This window comes from Anser cygnoides, chromosome 5, assembly GCF_040182565.1.
Source record: "Anser cygnoides isolate HZ-2024a breed goose chromosome 5, Taihu_goose_T2T_genome, whole genome shotgun sequence".
NCBI classification, from domain to species: domain Eukaryota; kingdom Metazoa; phylum Chordata; class Aves; order Anseriformes; family Anatidae; genus Anser; species Anser cygnoides.
The window spans coordinates 26751652-26771405 of record NC_089877.1 but is presented as its reverse complement, the minus strand read 5'-3'; the positions used below and the strand labels follow the sequence as shown (position 1 = coordinate 26771405).

At 37.3% G+C, this 19754-nt stretch overlaps 1 protein-coding gene across 5 annotated transcripts in view; it reads right to left on the bottom strand.

The window, feature by feature from the left end:
- Positions 1–2443: 2443 nt before the first annotated feature.
- Positions 2444–19754, bottom strand: part of SCG5 (secretogranin V) — a 29325-nt gene continuing 12014 nt past the window's right edge. For 4 of the 5 annotated variants that reach the window (XM_066997614.1, XM_048058766.2, XM_048058765.2 and 1 more), the window contains exons 3-6: positions 15260–15409; positions 12143–12255; positions 7707–7760; positions 2444–3905 (exon numbers count right to left, since the gene is read on the bottom strand). In XM_066997614.1, coding sequence (XP_066853715.1) covers positions 3810–3905; positions 7707–7760; positions 12143–12255; positions 15260–15409 — 413 coding nt within the window. In that variant the 3' untranslated portion in view covers positions 2444–3809. Of the gene's footprint in view, positions 3906–6634; positions 6686–7706; positions 7761–12142; positions 12256–15259; positions 15410–19754 lie in introns of those variants that run through there. The other variant, XM_066997615.1, reaches the window with a different exon arrangement.

Sequence of the window (19754 nt, the reverse complement as noted above, 5' to 3'; positions counted from 1 at the left end):
GTTGTTGTTGTTTGTTTCTTCTTTCCAACAAATTTAAATGTCTGAAACATTTGTTTTTGTACAGCATGAAAATGAAAACAAAGCCTTTTCAACACTTTCACAGAGCTACTGGTTAGAGATCTGGTTTGAGGGCATGGACTCAACTCTCTTCTTCGTCTTAAAAAAAAAAAAAAAAAAAGTACTTTTCCTCATCCCCAACTCCTGTCGTTTGGAAACAAAAGGGGCTTGAATGTTACTTTGTCCAGAACAAATCCAAAAACTTAGTTGACTTGGTATTCATCTTTCTGTCCACATCCTTCATCAGTTTAGCAGATTAATATGTTTCATTGTGTTTCAATAAAATAAGATTCAGGTCAGCTTAATTTACAATCCTGTACGTGACTCTCAGAAGCCTGACACCACATCCCCAGCAACTAGTTCCAAGTTTCTTTGGTTTGCTTGTGAATTGCTGGACTGCATAGATTTATTAGATGAATCCAAATGTGCCAATAGAATCAAGCATATATTGTATATAATCAAGCATATAATTATTTCTCCTCTGAAATAATTCACTAAATATTTTTATATTACTTTCTTCTGGGGGTTGACATCTTTGTATTTTTTAATGCTGAGTTTACTATAAGGCTATATTATCTTCTAAAAAGAGTACCTTTTGTACAGCATAAAAATGAAAACAAAGCCACGTGTGTGAGTACATGTATATAAAAATATATAACCTAGAATTTGCTCAGTTACACTTTTTTTTTTTTTTTAATAGGGTCATAAATATTTTATAGCCAGCCAAAACTAGCGTTCCGTGGTGTTACACTTCATTTTGTATAGCTTCTTCAAGCAAATTATGTCTGAAATATGAGAGGTAATTAACATACTTGCAGATTTTAAAATGCCTAAAAATGTTTTGTTTTCCAAATAATGAAAATTCTAAACAATGACAGCTATATACAAACTCCCTAACTCACATGCACCATTAATGCAAAAGGAGTGATTACACATGACAACATGACCAGCAATTTATATCTTTTAATATGTTGTTTTGTGGCATCAGCTCTTACTCTTTTAGTATAGTTGGTGTCTTTGTTCGTTGATTGCAATAGACCAGCAATTTGTTGATTCTTTGTATAAAACTGCATATAAACATTTGGACTGCTGTTGGGAGACGTTTTTTGCTTGCTTTTTGATCTTTAATGATTGTGGGACTACCAATCCCAATTCAAAAACGTAGCTCTACTATGAAAATCAAATTAGAATAATTAATCCTATTATCATGGTGGCATAGCCATATTTTATCAAAATTTCACAGTAGTGTTTTTCAGTCGTACTTGTCGAACACTACAGCTGCCTGATGGACTCAGCATGTGACTGGTACTGCTATGTATTTTTGTTCTAGCAGACAGTTCCTGTAAAACACATCATTGCATTGTGCAATGTAAAAGTGGGTGGGTTGTGTGTGTGTGTGTGTGTGTGTTTTTTTTTTTTTTTTTGGGGGGGGGGGGTGGGTGGAGGAGGAGGCTGTATTTAAAGACAAGAATATGTGTAAGTTGTGTAATTATCCTTTTGCCTCCTCTGTGCTGATGTACCACACATGGAAGGGCAGCTCCTCAGACCCCAGCAGTGAGAGCAATCTCAGTTGTGGTGGTTCGTGGTGCCTGTCACATCAGCACACAGTGGGTGCAGTGAGCTGAAGTACTTACAGAAATCATCTCTGATACTATTAATCAAACATTATCTCTTTGCCCCTCCCTTTTTTTAGCCCCACATTTTCCATATAGACATCCTTTTATTATGTGCTGGTCCATATGAAGAGCTTAAAAATGAAATAAATTACCTTCATAGTTTCTTCTTTTGTTTTTGTGTGTGATTAAAATGGATTTTACTGCAGTTAATAAGGCCAGAATGTACCTCAAATTACTTTAAAAGTAGATAAGGTGGTTGACTAGATGAGGAAACACCAGTTTCCGAGGAGTGGAAATCAAGTCAGAGCCCCCGTGTCAACAGGAGGGGCTGGCTGTGGGGTTAGGGGGAAGGAATGGCAATTTGGTGTACTTTCGGCCACTGGGTACCAAGGGGCTCTGGTTTTTAGTTCATGACATGATACGTGTTCTGTTCTGGAGACAACCTTTGCACCTCTGCAGCTCTCAGTACCTGAGTGAAGACTAAGTGGGAGTGCAAATTAAAATAAGTAGAGAACATGAGTCCTGCCCTGCGAGCAGCTGGGGTGCTCCCATCCCACTTAAGGCCCTGGAAGCTGAGGGAGCTCAGCATTTCACAGAAACTTCTCCATTTCATGCCACATGCAATTATATACCCCACGGCATTACATACTCTCTTAGTTTTCTCTTCCAGCATTTTTTTTAAAAGAGGAAATATGATAAAAGACTTTATAGTTCAGCCTAGAATGTTACCGAGTTTTGCAATCCACCCATAAATAACTTGAGAAAACAACTCTCTGCATATATAATTTATTGTGAATTACTTACTGGTAGGAAAGAAAAAGCAAATAGCATACACAGTCATATTTGTGATGTTGTTAAGTTTAATCATACGTAGCTAGGACCTTTAGTTTCTGTTACTGTCTCATCTGTTTTATCTAAGAGGTCACTGTTATTTTACTGTCTCTTTGCAGGACAGGGAAGAAAACTAGACTTTTTTTTTTCATAGGTTTGAAGTTCAAAGCTAATGCTATTTTCTATAATTCCAATGCCACATGTACATGGCTTGTTTGGCTTGTGCTATTTCAGATGCACCCTGAAAATAACAACAATTTTATTTAATTTTGTATTCTCATCTTTAAGAAATCCAGAGCTCAGTTTGCTGCCATATAAAGTTCCTCAGGTCCTAGGGGCAAAAAGGCAGTTTAAAGCCTCCTGGAGTGACTTCAAGAGCAGTGATAGCTACCAGTGTTATTGGAGTATCAAAGCTTTTCAGAAGATCATCAACTGCTATGACCTTCACATCCTGGATTTGCATTCAGAGGATATTGGCACAACCTTATTAACACAGATAACTGTCTCCATCTTCACTTATATCCCAGGGACACTTAATTTAAGCACTTCATTATGCACAAATGCTGCCTTTACTAAGACAAAAGAACAGAGGGGAAGATTAACTCCCACCCCAAAGTGCCATTGATAATGAAGGAAAATGCGTATGGGTTCAGGAAAGTTGTGGACATGGAATGATTAAAACTAACGGAAAAGTATTCCAGTGGACAGATTAAAAAAAAAGCAGCTCTTTAATTTTTAAATTTGCACAGAAATAACTGAGACAGATGAGCCTATGAAATATTTTGGAAAACGTCACTTTGCAAACCTTGTAGATTGCTTAAATGTTTATTAAAATAGACCAAAAGCCAAAATTCTCTGGGTAAAATAAATACTTTGTCTTTGCTAAGTAACAATATTTGTGAACAAAACATAAAACTATAATTTTCATGTGTCAAACATAGTAACATTTAAGATTAAATGCTGGAGTCAGACAGGGCATTTTTTTACATCTTCCTATTTACAAGCTGCTCATTAAGACCATTTACCTCACGTTAGCTATTAAAATGACTAACATTTTAAAAGTTTGCTCCATGACTAAAATAAAAACAACAGAAATGTCCTTTTACCATAGCTTAACGAAAAGCAGAACCATATTTTTGTTATCTAGGAGAACATACTGTTATAAATACAGCTGTTTTTCATCTACAATTATATAAATAATAAACATGCTGCCATTCACAAGGATTTTAATAGATGATTATATATAAGCAATATTACGATCTAGCAAAGGATGGCATGAGTTTTCATCATTCATTTTTATTGTACTTATTCAGGACCCTTGTCTTCATCGGAAAAATGTGGAACAGACTTCTTCGCTACAACATTGTCCAGTCGCTGTCCTTGCAGATATGGGTTCACACTCTGAAAAAAATGTAAAATTATTTATATTTATTAGAAACAGGAAAATACAGAAAAGGTAACTAGGAAGAGTGGACATATGCATATATTTCTTATCTGTCAAACATTAACAGACAAAGAAAAAAAAATTGCTCCCAGGGAGTAAAATCTAACAGTCAATCAGTGCTTTGCTTTCTAATACGTTTTGTGCGTGTGAGAATTTAATCCGATCCATTAAAAACAAAAAACTGCTACCTACCCCACAGTGTGGACAAGTGGAGGAGGCACAGAGTACAGGACAGGCTGGGTTAAACACTGTCTTTTTGCTCCGCTCCTCCTTTCCCAGTCAGCAGAGAAGCAGCAGATCTAATCCCCTCACTCTTGGGGCAGGACAGAACTCACTGTGGTTGTACAGGTAAGCTTTAGCTTAAATCAGTGCTCCCTGATGGACCTTAAGCTGGGAGACAAGCTAGATACTACGACACCATTTTTGACCTAAGTCTCCTCTTCGGCCCATCTCACTGGGAAACCCATCTTTGCTCCCTTTTTTGATGCTGAGATAAAAAACTGCTGGCACAGAGGCAGAGCCAAGCAAAATTTTGGCATAGGAAATGGCCCTCGTACCACTGCCAGAACAAGGGAATGCTGGAAAGAAGATCCCTGGCGAGGCTTTGACTTCGCTTTGCGCCATGTAAGCAGCACAACGTGAGACTGAAGATGAACAGATCCTGTCTCAAAACTGTTTGGACATCATGGTAATGTAGAAAGCCTCTGCTTGAATTTTATCTGTACCAATTAAATAAAATGTGTTAATTGTATCTGCAAGTATCAAGCATCTTTGTGGAGCTTTAAAATTAAAAGAGTATTATTTACACCCACTGTGTCTGTGTATGCAAAATGCAAACGCATGTTCTCTTCTTCATGAATATAGACAAAAAATCTAGTGTGCTGGTTTTTGATGACAATAAAAATTATTTGCCTCTCTAAGGATAAACTTCAGAGGAATTCAAATTTTCTAGTATCTCCTGATTCTCATCAGACTTTTCTATCATAGAAATTACTTTTCTTGAGATGTCTCTTTCACTAAAACCTAAGAGTTCAAAACTAGACAAAAACAAACAAAGAAAAAAAAACCTTAAAATATACGTGAAATATTTCTTTTCAAATATCCCAAGTATTTGTCAAATCTCTGGAAAATATTTGGATTTGTTTTTATTTGCATTTAAGTCCCTGAGTTTGTCCGTATTTGTGGAAGCTATCATTAATGCTTGATCACAGTGCAGAGCAGCCCGTTTTGTTTTGTTGTATTGTTTCTGAATGCTTTGCCTGCTACAAGTGAAAACATAAAAGTATTAAGAACCAGAAATGAATGTGGAAAAATCTTTGAAAATAAAACTAACACTAATTTAATGCTCTAAATTGTTAAAAATAAGACACATGTAAATGATTTGTTTGTGTTTGTTAAAAGAAGTTCTGTTTAACGTTAATTTAGTGAAATTCAGCTGTTGCATAAACTTCTAGGAATTATTTAAAGATTCTTAGGAAGATTAATTGGTCTTTTTTGGAATGGTACTTGCTTGCTACTTTTTGAAATAAAGTAGAAGAGAATGAGAATACATTAAAAAAAAAAAAAAAGAATCCTCAACAGACAAAAGAAAACACAAAATATAATGCAAAAATTCTGGCTGATATGACTAAATTTTTTTTAATCACATACAGCTGTGTTGAATTCAAAGCAAAGTGGTTCAGGAATACCTTTGCTGTGGGCTCAGAGCTGTGTACAGTGTGACTCTGTTGTTATAGAAGAACTCCTGTCATATTCAAGGTGTTAGATTATGGGTAGGACCCATGCATAGAAATTCAAGAAAGGGAGAATCACTAGTTAAATTAGAGGTCCCTGTATGCCTCCTTTTCTTACACTGCAAGGGCCGCAAAAGTTTAACACAGTGGCAAATGGTAAATACGTACCTTTGCTATATGTACTGAGTATGTATGTATATGCCTGTGTATGCAGATGTGTATTTATACACATCCATATAAATATACATTTATGCACAAATACTTAGGTTTTGTGCTTTTGTATAATCCCATAGACCCCCTTTGATGGTTACGCTATAGCGTTGTACAGCATTGTACAGTGCCCTTCCTCTCCATGGACAGCCCAGTTCTTCAAACATGGGACTTTTGGAGACGTGCTCTAATCTAACACTGGGATGTCCTGACCCAAAAGAGCAATCAGTTGCCAGCAACTGTCCTCAGTAAGCTCCATTGGTGTAGAAGGGCACGGAGGAGTGACAGGGAGCACAGCAGGTAAGAGGGAGTCAGATGGGCTTTTTGGTACCTGGAAAAAAAAACACCACTCCGCTGCTGTCATCTCTAGGTTGTCCTGCTGTTGATACAGTGACAATTCCAAATAGTTTATTACAGCATTAGCAACCACTACAGTATTACTCTCAAAACAGTAAGATAATTTAAATGTTAAATTCACACCTAAATGATACACCCGTGCTAAGAAAAAAAAAAATCTGCTGCAAAGCAAGAAACTGACACTTTCACCTCCTAAATTCTGGGCTATTCCTGGCCACAGGGTCTGTCATGTCTCTACAGCCATTAGTTGTCTTATATTTGATTATATCACTCAGCACATGGACAGAAAATGTGTATATGTACTATTTCTTCTCATGTTTCCATCTCACTAATCATACTTTAACATAGTATTCTAATAAGTGTTCTAATGGTGTTCTATATTTATCTTTCCAGAGTAAATTCTACTTACTTGAGACCAAAAATAGTATGTTCACACTTTTTCATTTTCTTTTATATAACTTGAAAATCAAATGTAAGTGGAAGGCAGATACTAAGCTGAAGATAGGTCATTACCTATAATCGACCAGGGTTTATTACCAGTGATGTGTGAATCACTAAGAAATCAGCTCACTTCTCCCTTTCTGGAAAAAACTTTAGGTTTGAGAGTTAAACAGACAAATAAATAAATAAATAAATCACCTTCACTTATGCTTCAGTTATTTCAATCCAAGTTTACTTCATTTACAGTATAAACTGTGCTGTCATATTTTACAAAGCTACTTTTTGGCAGAGAGCTAGGCTTCATAATGTAAAGCCTCGTTTTCTTCTTGTAAAAAAATATACCAGCAGCAAAGCTAAAGACTGCTACTCTGTCTGAGAGTGATTTTTTGATAAAAGACAGGCTGATGCTACTGAAAAACAAGAGAATATAGTGACACGAACTGTGCAAAAGTTCTCTGTGGTATGTGCATCTCCTTCTCTGTGTAAGGGCCAGCAAGGTAACAACCCATTCATCCTTGTCTGCCCAGAAAGTGGGACACAGAGCTAGGAGTTTGATTCTGAGCCGCTTTGCAGTATGCAAGTTAGTCGAATTTCATAGGCTTAAGAACCAATTCTACTGTCATTTACACCCAAACACATACTGACACGTATGGGTAGTGGTAATTAGTTTTACCGATACATTTAATAGGAAAATTTAGATTCTGTTTTAAAGATATTGGAATAATTTTGGATGGTTTCATGGAATCAGGATCACCACAGATAATGCAAAGTTTGTCAACAAATGCTCTGCATTGAAGTGCATCTTCAGAATGCAACAGGCTTTAGCGAATTACGTCTTGTACTCAGTGGCAGTCACGGAGCCTGCTGTAGTAGCTTATCACAGACACTCCCTGACTTCAGGCATTACCTAAGGTATAACATAGATGCATTAGGCTAACTTTCCTTTTCAGCAGTACGATTTTAATTCTTATTAGCTCTGTAGATGATAGAGGGACTATAAATTATTCTGATAGTTACCCTCTTTCTTCTTTTTGGACCACCATTAATCTTCTCAAAGAGTAAATTCTTGCTCTGGAAGGGGAAAAAACATAGCCATCAAATTCATTACACTCTTTTAAAAATACTACTCTTGCTATTAGATATTAGCATATGAACATTTCATAAGCAAGTTTAGATGGGTGTGTAGTTTTACAGGAAAGATAAATATATCCAGAATGTTAGCAGAAATATCCAGATAAACATTTGCAGTTCTTCAGGAGCAGTCAGTCTCATCAACGAGTAAAAAGCCAGTAATTTTCCACTGTGTTGCACTGTATCCTTGAGCTTAACGCAGAAGCACACTAAGTACATGCTTGTATAATGATATAGGTTGGAAGTCCCACATAATGTGATACATAGTAAGAAGACATATATATTGTAAAAAAGCAAAAAAAGGAAGAAAAAAAAAATGGAGAGGGGGAGGGAGAAGAAGTCCTGTCTCTGATACATCTTTCTATAGATTTGATGTGACAAGAACAGAAGCAAAAATATTTCTTTTACAAGGGATTTTCTAATTCATTTTAAAAACTACGGTCAGTGTGATTCCTACTGTTTTGTTGTCTTTGCTTATTCCCTTCCAGATATCAACACTTTCCAGTGCAAAGTTCTGCTGAAATGAGTTCAGCGCCAACTCTTCCTTTGTTTAAGTAGTGCCCTCAATAAAGTTTTTAAAAACCATTTGGTCCATAACATTTTTAATGGTGAACCTTTTAAAAACTGCCAAAAACATCTTGGCAGAAAGGAAAGTTATGATGATGAGAAAAAAAAAAACACACAAAAAAAACCCCCTCTGACCACGGTTTATATGAGTGCATCCACATATTGTTACATTTCATACAAGTAGTGAGTTCTAATAAAGTCTGGAATAACACACACATGCTCAACACATTTTGTTTCAGTTGTGTATTATACAGAAAAACAAAACAAGACCCTAACCTGAAAATGGAAGGAGAGAAGAATTAGATGTATAAAAGCAGAACACTGTATAAACAAAGCCATTAATTCTGCTATAAACAACTGACCTAACGTTGATTATATAAATAGAAAGTGTAATTCTAGCGCGAGACAAATTCACCAAAACACTTCTACCCTCTGCACAGCCTTGATATGAGAAAAAACAAACATTTTCAAGTGTTACAATGACATCTGCCAAAATTGTCTGGTTTGTACTTCTCATGTTCATTAAGCCCAAAATTCGCAAGGCCTATCTCTTGCCCAACCTCAGTTATTTTATCCGAACCATGCCAAAAGGGAACAGAGATGAAGTTGGCCAAGAGAGACATTCTTGGTTAGTCATTTGTGCAAACTCACTTAGGGAAAACGTAAATTTAACATTAAAAAAAATACCCATGGACGTGTAAATTATTCTCTGTAGTAACAAAGTGCCACTGAAGCCTCTCTTCATAAACTATATGGCTATACTTTTCATGAGAGGAAAAAATAACATCGCTGAAATAAGAACAATTTCATGACTACCGAAGCTAACATTCCTGTCCCTCTGGAAAATTCCTTACAATTGAAGTGTTCCTGCTCAGGAAGGTCATATGTGCCTTGTCTGTTTGGGAATGCATTAAGACCGCAACTACTCCTTTTAAGCACTGCATGCAGTGCAAAACAAATGGGGTTGTGCAGCACGATCTATGGGTGTGCATGAATGGTGAACTGCAGCTCTGGAAATATGTGCCATGGCGTAAGGCCCTGAGCTCATCGGCTGCTCAATTTTGCCTGTGAAGCACTCACTGTTCTCACCATGCGCCTGGGGCTTCTTAGGCGTGGAGGCACAGAGCTTCCCCAGCTAAAAATGAACCTCAGCTGGAGATGAGCTGCATGTCTGATGAGGAGATGTTGCTTCAGGAGGAGAGTGAAGGGGAACTCCTGGCACATTGTAGGGCCTCAGGACTGCAGGAACAGCAGTGGCACGAGGAACCACTGCTTCCCTCTTGCTCCTGGAGCTTCCCTTGCACTCACCAGGTACTTGGAGGTTGGGTTTTGGGCAGAAGAACTCAGGAAATAAAATGCTTGCAACCAGTGCCAGAAAGATTTACCCTTCAATCTTTCAGAGGTCACTGAAACTTGTTTAGGTCAGTAATGATCAGCAGCTCTGTAATCTGGGCTTGCACAATTATTAAGCAAAAGTGGAAAGGAAAATTGCATTAACAAGGTTGCACACTTTCAAGAGGGCTTTTTTATTCCTGCATCAGTCAATTTGCAGTCCATCAGGAATAGCAAGCATGATAATTGCTATTACACCAAGCATACTACATTGAATTCAATAACTTTTATCTATTTTCTGAAACTGAAGATGGGTACTGAACCTACGTAACCCACCATTAATAATAACCACCATTGCCAGGCAGATATTTTAAAATGTCATTTGGCAAAGCGAGATGCACTTAACACTGCTCATTATAACAGGTTGGAATAAAATGAGATCCATAAGTGACCAGTTTCAAGATTTCAGTAAAATTAGGAAGCCAGAGATGGCAGCTTCTTTTAACAAGGAGTTCAATCTTGTGGCATTTTCATCCTTGCTTCCCATTTGCATTTCTTTCTACTGAATTTGATCTCTCCTCTGTAGCTGATAAACACAACTGGCATTATTTCTACCCTGAGAGCGAAATGTTATTCACTGTTTCAGTAGACAAAAGTGTTGTTGAGAAACATCGTTGCTTTTAATTTCCTATTTGTACTGATACTGGTATAAGAAAACACAGCTGAACTTCCTCTTTTTAACCCCTGCCCCCCTGTGATGCTCATTTATGCCCGACCTCACCCAGATGACAGTTAGTGACCTAAGAAAGACCTGATCGACTTTCTCCTTTATAAAGTCTCCAATAGCTAATTTTTAGAGTGCTTTTCTGGTCTTATTTTTTCTGGCAAGGGAAAAATAACAAAAGCAGCCATAAAAACGGATACCACTCTATTTCCCAATCTTTTTTAATGTGTAGTAATATACAGTGAGGAGGCAGTCAGGGCAATACTCCTGGATCTCGGCAGAACATTTACTCATGTACGTTTCATCTCTGATTAAAAAGATTGGGACTTGGCTCTGCTGTAGCTAGATATGATTACTGTTTGGGACCTAACAATCTGTTTTAATCCACGTGTGAGTAGTTTATTCCCTGAATTAGTAGTGATGGATGGAGAAATGAAAAAAGGCCAGTATTCAGTAATGATTACCTACCATTTGTTAACTATGTATGTTGCTGATGACAACACAGTATGTACATTGATTCTGAAATAATGTTGTAGGCCAAAGATTTGCAGAAGTGTTATTATAGTCTTCAAAGTGGCATTATGAAAGTAAATTACTTTTGAGTAATAAGAAAACTAACAGCATTATCTGGCATAAATAATAAAGTTCACCATCTGCTGTTTTTAAAATGAAAACCTTTGATGGTAATTACTTAGAATGCAACAGGGGTTTCCAAAATTTGGATTTTTGGCATGATTGTCTGTAGAAATTTAGCACTCACATAAGCAATTAAGACTATAAATCTTACATTGGTTTGATCACGAACGATGAATCATTGTCTCACAATTACAGCAGGAGAAGAGGCTGCCAAACATGTCTATTTATCGATATATGTTTAGAGAGCACGGGTTTAGGGCAATCTTAAGTAAAGTGCTGTAACAATGTATAATGAGATTTCATGATTTGCTCTAGCAGCATAAATTATGATCATTGTTATTGTTTTCCTGGCGCCTGAAGATGGATTTGGGATCGGACATTTAACTGATGTAATCTAAGATTAAGCAGCAGAGCTTTCTTTGGAGCCTCTAGCCTGAAGAAATAGTCTAGCTGGAGTTATTAAAGTCCTTGTATGTGTAAAGCAAGATTTTTACCCTTAGTGTAGCTCACTGTATTTATTATACGCAATGTATAAAATAGACTTTCAATAAAATACGGTAAAATAGCTCCGATAGAGCCTACTGGTGCTCTGCTCCCATGCAAGCCAAAAGCAGTGGAAGGGGGAAACAACAGCACAAGAGCAAACTGCCCCTTCCCGCGCTGCCCACCCGCCGCAGTCTGGTTTGTGCCAGGCTCTGCCCAGGAACCCACTTGTGTTCTGGAGCCTCGTGATAAAAAGCTGAGCCGATTTTAGCTACAGGCGCACCGCAGTTTGAAATGTGGTTTGCTGCATTTATCACCAACATACATAGTTGTCATGCTTTGGGACATAATGAGACGGGGGGTTCTATTTTCTGCTTTTATGGGCTTTTCATCGATCATTTTTCTTAGCCACTATTTCTGTATTTTTAAGGGCAAGTTCATCTTTTTGAGAGGCTACCTTTAGGGTTATAATTCTACCAGCAAAGAGCCCAGTATTCTCCTTGTGGCTCCATAGTATCCGAGACAGCAACAGAAGAAACTCAGGTTCACAAACAGCAAAAATACCAACGTGTGTACTCACCCACTTGCCCATGTTGGGATAGTCATGCTCTGGATCAAAAAGGTGTTGGTGCAGCTGGTATTCCCTGCTGAACTCCGCCGTGTCGGGGGTGTTTTCTAGACATCCATCATCAACTGCAAAAGCATGTTAGAAATCAGTGAGTCCTTGGTAGCTTTAAAACACAGACATTCACTTTTAGCAGCAAACTTTGTAAATGTAGTTTTGCAATTTAAAAAAGCATATAAAAAACTGGACAACTGGAAATAAAATTTTATATTATTTTTTATCTTTTTAAAGGAGTTTGTCAGGTTACATATTTATTAAAGAACCCCACAATTTAATGAAACTCCAAAACTAACAAAATTTATTTTCCAAACTCTCCCACCTCCTTTTTGTTTTTCTTTTAAATCAGTGATTGAGATTAATTTTACATAGAACTTCTTGTTACACTGATTTGGAAGGGATCCTATTTTCATTTTTAAATGCCCTTGGGAAGTGATAGAAATTGTTTAAACAATACTTTTTAAGCTCATGGTAAAATAAGTCCGTAAGCAAAGGCAGAATTTCCTTCACTAAGTAGCTATTTGTGGGGCTCCATTTCTGGTTTGCTATTTTGTTGAAAATAGATGAAATTTGTTTACACATCATACATTCCCTTAAAAATGCAATGTGGCAGAAGCTGTATGCTAAGGGTATTTGTGCAGATTGGTAACTAATCTGATGAGTGTAGAAACCTCTTTTATCACAATGGATGGCTTTGCAGGCATTGTCTTGTCAAGGATAATATCTTTTTAAAAAGTCTACTTATGGACTTTTTACCAAAATAAGTGACCTTTAGATTAAACAATTCAGGAACTTGAGGCCAGATCAGCTCTTTGGATAGAGTCTGCTCCTGGAGCTCCCTTTTCATTGCCAGCATCATGCACTTGCAATCCCTGTTGCTCCCAAACATACCTGAGGAGATACCACCCAGCGCATGATGCAGGGCAGCAAGCAGCTGCATCCACCAGAAGACACACTACAGAAGGAACACTGTGGACCTTCCCTTCCGTTGTGTGATCATCTTGCAAAAAGCTTTACAGGCGGGTCATTTTTTTCCTTTAGATGTGGGAAACAGTAAAGACCTAACATAAAAATGAATTAATTCAATGACCTAAGGAGGTTTATTCTTGGTCCAGTGGATCCCATTTTCTTTCTTTTCTCTTTAGGAAAAAAAAGACGCATCTTGAGTAAGAAGTGGGAAAAGTAACCATGCTAGCTAACAGACTCAGAAACTGTTATAGTTTCTGTGCACTTAAACTAATATTTTCAACTAGGAGCACTTAAAATTTATTTCAGTCTCAGCAGGGACAGGGCCATCTCAGGAGAGAAGTAGGTGACAACAGAAATGTGGTTGACCTCACATTGTCTATGTCTATGACTTTGGGTAGAAAACACAAAGAGAAGCTGGACATATGTGTGCCCTCTGTGACTGCTAATCAAAAAGTCAAAAAGTCACTCAAGTGCTCGAGGCTTATGTATTCCTGCTGTGGAATGTGCATATGTAGACAGTGACTGGAAAAATTGTTTTCCATTAAGCAAATCCACAGACCTGATTGAGGAAGGCCTCCGGTAATTTGTGTGCATAATACAGTTTTAACAGTCACCACTTGAATTTCCATTTAAGGCTCTGAAAAACATTTTACTCTAATCCTAGTAGATGCTATCTTCACTCTCAGCGTACCTATGACAGAGTTTATCTGAGCAAGCAGCACTTCTCGAGGAATTCTCCCTGTGCTCATATCTGACTGTACTGGTCTAGATAACAACTTTTATTTCACCTAAGAAAGAAAAATTAAAGGGATTTTCAAAGTCATTTCTCTGGATGCCAGGTTTTTATTTTATTTATTTAATCACTTACAGAAGTTTGCTGGACAAGCACAGAAGATAAAAAGTCTGTATGTGCTTTTGTGTGTGAGAAAACCTAAAACCATCTTTTGCAACCTGTCAGACGCAGCTATATTGAACAAATGGAAGATTAGATACTACTTCAGAAGTGATGCAGCCATTATCACCAAACAGGCTGTAATAGAAATCAGTGTGGATGGCTATTTGGATTTCTTTTATTATATGATATTTTGAATGAAATATAAAAACACTGTTTGCAAAGTTTCTCACGACATTTTTTTTAATCAGTTCTAAGCTCATTAGAATATTTTTAAATAAAAATGCGGACAACTGTTTTGCATTACCAAAGAGCATAAATGAAGACTGAAAAGAAAAGATTTTGAAAGGATCTCTTAGCTCACAAATAAAAAACGACAGAAAAAAAAGAGTGCTCATTCCCATTCCCAGTTCCAGATTCTAAGGCAGCCAATGGGTATTTTACTGCTACTTTCTGTACTGGAAATCATTCCTTGGCTCAAATAACAGGAAAAAAGATCTGTTTTCCTTAGGATACATCTATATCATGCACATGTAGTGCTGCTTTAGGGACCACTGAGCACTAGCCACGCACATGGCTTAGGACGCACACCGGTCCGACCAAATGAGGGATGCGCTAGGTGTCTCAGGTACACCACCACTCCCACTCTCCCCAGCTGCACTGCTACTCTGCTGGAGCTAGCTTGCTTGTAACGAGTTGGGGTACGTCCACATAGTTCTCCATTTCTTGGCGCAGATGAACCCTCAGTGAGCTATAAAGCCACATGGATGGGAGCCAAGGTATCTTAAATATTGACTCATGGTCTGGGTTGGAGATCAGGGCAGACAGTTTCATTCCTCTTGGCACAATGAAAGTCTCTAAAATAAGGGTAAACCTCATCTGTACAGAACGATAACTTTTTTTCAGGGGCCAGCCTAAAAATGAACTCCCTTAGGAACAAGATGCTATCGTAAATCTTGCCAACTTCTACTCCAAGGTCAAGACGATTTCTTCAACCTCACCTTCTCTAGCAGGCATACAGCGATAGAGAAGGTGCGTATATAGAAAAAAAATAAAATCTAATATAAACCAACTGATTGCTCTACAGTTCTTCTCCCAGGGTACAAAATGAAAGGAAACACACATTAATGATCAACTGTTGTACTGCTTAGCACATCACTGGAAGACTCAGTAGCACAGTCAATGCAGAGGTACAAAGGCTGCAACAGAATTACCTGTTTTTCCAATAGGACAGGGATTTGGGGGGTCAGGATATCCTTGATCTTCACTGAAATCCTTTGGTATATTATCTCCTGTCAGCTCAGCCACAATGTTTGGGATATTGCCATAAGGACCCAAGTGCTGGAGACCTTCATGTGCACCGCCTAGCAAAGAAGATTTACACACAGTCTTTTTACAAGATGAAAAGTATAAATGCTTTAGTTTCTCTAAGTAATCCAGATTTAAGTTTAAAAAATACATACAATTTTTACAGAGACAGATCCAATTTAGATTTCAAAAGTCTCTTTTAGAAATATCACCATGTGACCTAAATCAAATAACACGTAACAAGAAATGAAACTAGGAAACAAAGTTGGAGCTTATTAATCTCTGGTTTCTTTCTCTGCCCCCCCTTTTTTTATTATTATTATTATTATTATTAATTATTATTATTATTATTATTAACTATATAAGTTATAGGTAGGAAAATCCAAAGACAAAGAAACATGAGTCAGTAACGGAAATTAAAATATTTATTATATAATCATCTTCACTCACTGATGATGCTACCGTTCACAGAAGCAAGTAATAACTGAAGAAGATGTGGCAAGATATCTTCATGCCACATTAATGACACTGTAAAAAGAAATAATACTATGTGTACAGCTTTGCATATTATTTATACTTTAATAAATTCAGTCATGTGAAGGGATTCAATACACCATATCAAATTTGGTTATATACAGCCAGAAAAATGACTTTAAAATCAAACTATTTCCTAAGTGCAAATTTGAGTTTCCTGCACTAACAGTGAAAGGTGATTAAGAGTCCATACACTGGACATATACAAGGAATTCTTGTGCATGTACACCTACATCGCAGTCATTTTGGTACGAAACATCACATTCAGTGACTTTTACACCTTTGCCTACTAGGTCAGTTCTAGATTCAGGCTTTCATACCTGCCCTGCAGGACACAGGGCACCATGACCACCAGGTCACAACGGCAGCGCGCAGCCCTGTGGTAGTGCAGCAGCTCTCCATAACCCCACCAGGCAGGGCAGGCAGAGGTGTTTACTACTCCTGGGCAAGTGCAACACAACCGGTGTGCTGCAGCCAGGGGGACTGGGGAAGGGGGAGCAGGCTGTGGCTCTCCTTCCTTCTCCCGTGTGCCTCAGCCTTGGGCTTCTCGCCTCTGATAAGCAGGGTCTTCCACAAGAGTTTTGGGAACCAAGCTCAGGCCAATCTCTCTATATTCTTTTCTACAATTATGTATGTGCTCAAGGGCTTTTGTTTTGTTTTGTTTTGGATTGTTTTTTGTGCATGCATTACTGGCCAAATGCATCTAAATGCTAAAACCCAGCTGTCTGAGGAGTTTTCTAAGTGCTTCAAAGAATACAGCATTCTTTTGAATTTTAGACAAACGAAAACTTAGTTTCAAGTATGCTCTTTTGTCCTGTCATAAAGCAAACACCACACATACTGCAGCAACAGCTAATGTATATTTGAGTACTGAGATGATTGTGTGACAGCAGAGCAACAGTTTTAAAAACAGTATATAGTGAGGAGTAACAATGTAATGTCCATTGACAGATTCCACTAACAGTGAATGAGAGGAAAAGGAATTTGAGTGATGGAAAAATCACTTTAAAAAAAGAGTTAATGCAGATAAAAAGAGTGAATGCAGATAAAACTGTTTGGGTAAATAGCATGATCACTGTCTTATCAACAAAGTCCTATTTTCAATTTATATAATTATCATAGCTCCAAAAAATTGGAATAAAGCTTCTGGAAATGCAAGCTCCTCCAGAAGAATCATTCAAGTACTCCTGTCCTGACTTACAAATAAATACTGCCAGCATAAGCTACATCTTTTATGCAGCTAGGCATTGTAAACTAACATAATCCCTCTCAAAAATCGCTAACATAAGGCAGTCTTAAGAAATTTTGTATCCGTTTCTACACTTAGAAGTAGTAGTTCTGTCAAGTTGTCCGTATTTCACAAATAAACAGTTGGAAGTTGGCACCATAGTACCAGAAGCAACTTAGTCTTTAAGCTTATATATTTCAATTTTATTTGCATGACAGACTAAAATCTAATCAAAATGTAATTTTTCCCCTCAAATACAAATTTCTTATTCTATAGTGTAATGTTGAAGGAAAGTTTTACAGATATGTAACAAACATAAACGTAGTCCTATAAAAACTTTGCAACTGTGTTATATGAGGTTTCCCCTTGTAGCTGACTATGAGACGGTACTAAAACCTGAAAATAGTTACACACGGTATGAACCTTATTATACATTTACAGTTCATAGTCAACACAAAGATAATGCTTGAAAGAACTGTATAGATTCACAACAATGCTACGGTGATACATTAAAAATGTATAATATACATTTTTTCTAATGATATTATTCAAATATCTAGTGTACAGCATAAAATATTTGTGTACTGAGCTCCTTCACATGAAGATTGATTGCATATATGTACTTTAAAGCATCAGATTATAATTCTGCTGTAAACTAAAGAACCACGTAATCAATACATGTTTGAACATCCTGTATACAATGTGGTTCACTATGGGACAATCCATCAGATACAAGTGTATCTACACTTGCATGTGGTGCAGACCTCTTGGCACCAAGGCTTCATCCATAAAGAAAACAGAGGTACTTAGCAGGCTCCAGCGCGCTATATATACAGGCAAGTTTAAACTGACTGCCAAGAATTCTTTTGACTGAGTACAAAACAATCTTTTTATATTAATATAAAGGATTGTTTCCTTTAGGTATAAATGTTCAGGATCATTTAAGGGTTTTTCCTTTCTTTCCAAAAGAACTGGATACAATAGCACCTGCTCTGGTGCCACAATTTAGCACGCTTGAGTGACTTAATAGTGTTAGCAAAGATCATTCCTTATAAGCTGTGAAAAATAGTACATTCAGTCAAGACTGAAATAATAAAAATGAAATGCTATGAATATACCAAATGTGAGTATTATGTACAGTTATTCACTAACTGCATTAGTTTTGGTATTGTAATGTTATTGATATGAAGCAACATATTAGGATTAAACATATGGCAGCTACCAAGTCAAAATATTGTAATACAAACATACACACTGCCGTGTAAAAAATAGCACAAAATGGGTCTCTTGAACCTATACCAAACCTTGAGGAAGAGACTGAAGGAAAAAGACAAGAAGACTAAATATAGAGGAATTTTTTGTAATTTCCTATCCAAGCACAGCATGAGAGACACCATTGTTATATTGTTTGAAACTGGACTAGAGAAACCCAGAGGGACAGTACAGAGAACAGTCCTGTACTGAGAAAGAGTGGGCTAGGTAGCTGTATGTTTTTCTCATCTCTGCTTGCTTCTCGTATGAACTGGCTTTGTGCAGTACATAGTTGCAAAAAAAAGTAAAACAAAAAAAATCAGCTCCCTTTCATGTGTGGGATATCTGTGTAAGCATGTGGTTATTTTACTTCCCTACAGGATAAACTAGAAGTTTAGGTCTTTTGGACTGAGGTCTGTATTGTCATAACTAAGCTTTGGATTTCATTTGAAACATATGCATATACGTAGCCATCTTCTGGTACTGGTCATGAACTGTTGTAGAGTGGAAAAGAAAAAATGGATCAATTCCTCCCCACATTCATATAATCCTGGAAAAGTCTTTAATTATCTCACCAACAGCTACTATCATCTCAATTAGAGATACTTGGAATGACTAAAAATTTAAAGTGTACACATTTTAGCTCATTTCTCTGTAGCAACAATACTGTCTCTGTGGCTGGGAGGACAACAAAACCACTCTGTTCTTAGAAGTGGGAAAAGAAAAAAAAAAAGGGAGAAGGGAAAAAGGGAGAAAAGGAAAGACAGAGAGCAACTAGTCTCCTGCCAGTATTGAACATTTCCCCTGATAAAACAGATCTGATGGAAAAGCTGAAGTTCTGGTTGCTGCTACCCATCTGTTAGTGGCACAAAGTACAACTGAAAGACATCTGCTCTCAGAAACAATCCTTCTCACTGAATACAAACAGCCACCACTGCCCCCTGAAAGTCATTTTAATAAGGCCAGTAAAAACTGATTTTCAAAAAAATGTAAAATTTTTGTAAAACCTTTCAAGACAAATAATGGGACACGTTTCCTTTTCAGTCTGAGTAGAACAGATTCCTGCTTCATTGTGTAGATAAGGTTACCCCATTAAAAAGTCAGAAAAGAGGTTCTTTGGCCAATCTTAGCACAGAAGAACAAAACGGAACAGATTGTGTCAGCTGTGAGTAAACAAGTCCCAAATTAAAGCCCTTTATTATCAGAGTTATGCTTGCTATCCTAGTTTTCACCTTTTTGCTCTTAAATATCATGGAACATTTAGATTCCTAAAGTGCCCAAGCACTCCCAGACACACAGAGGAAGCGTCCTCCCACAAGAGAAGTGCACTTCTTTCAATCCATCCTGAGCTCTACAAACACCAAGTGTGAGCTGCAAGGGAAGACTGG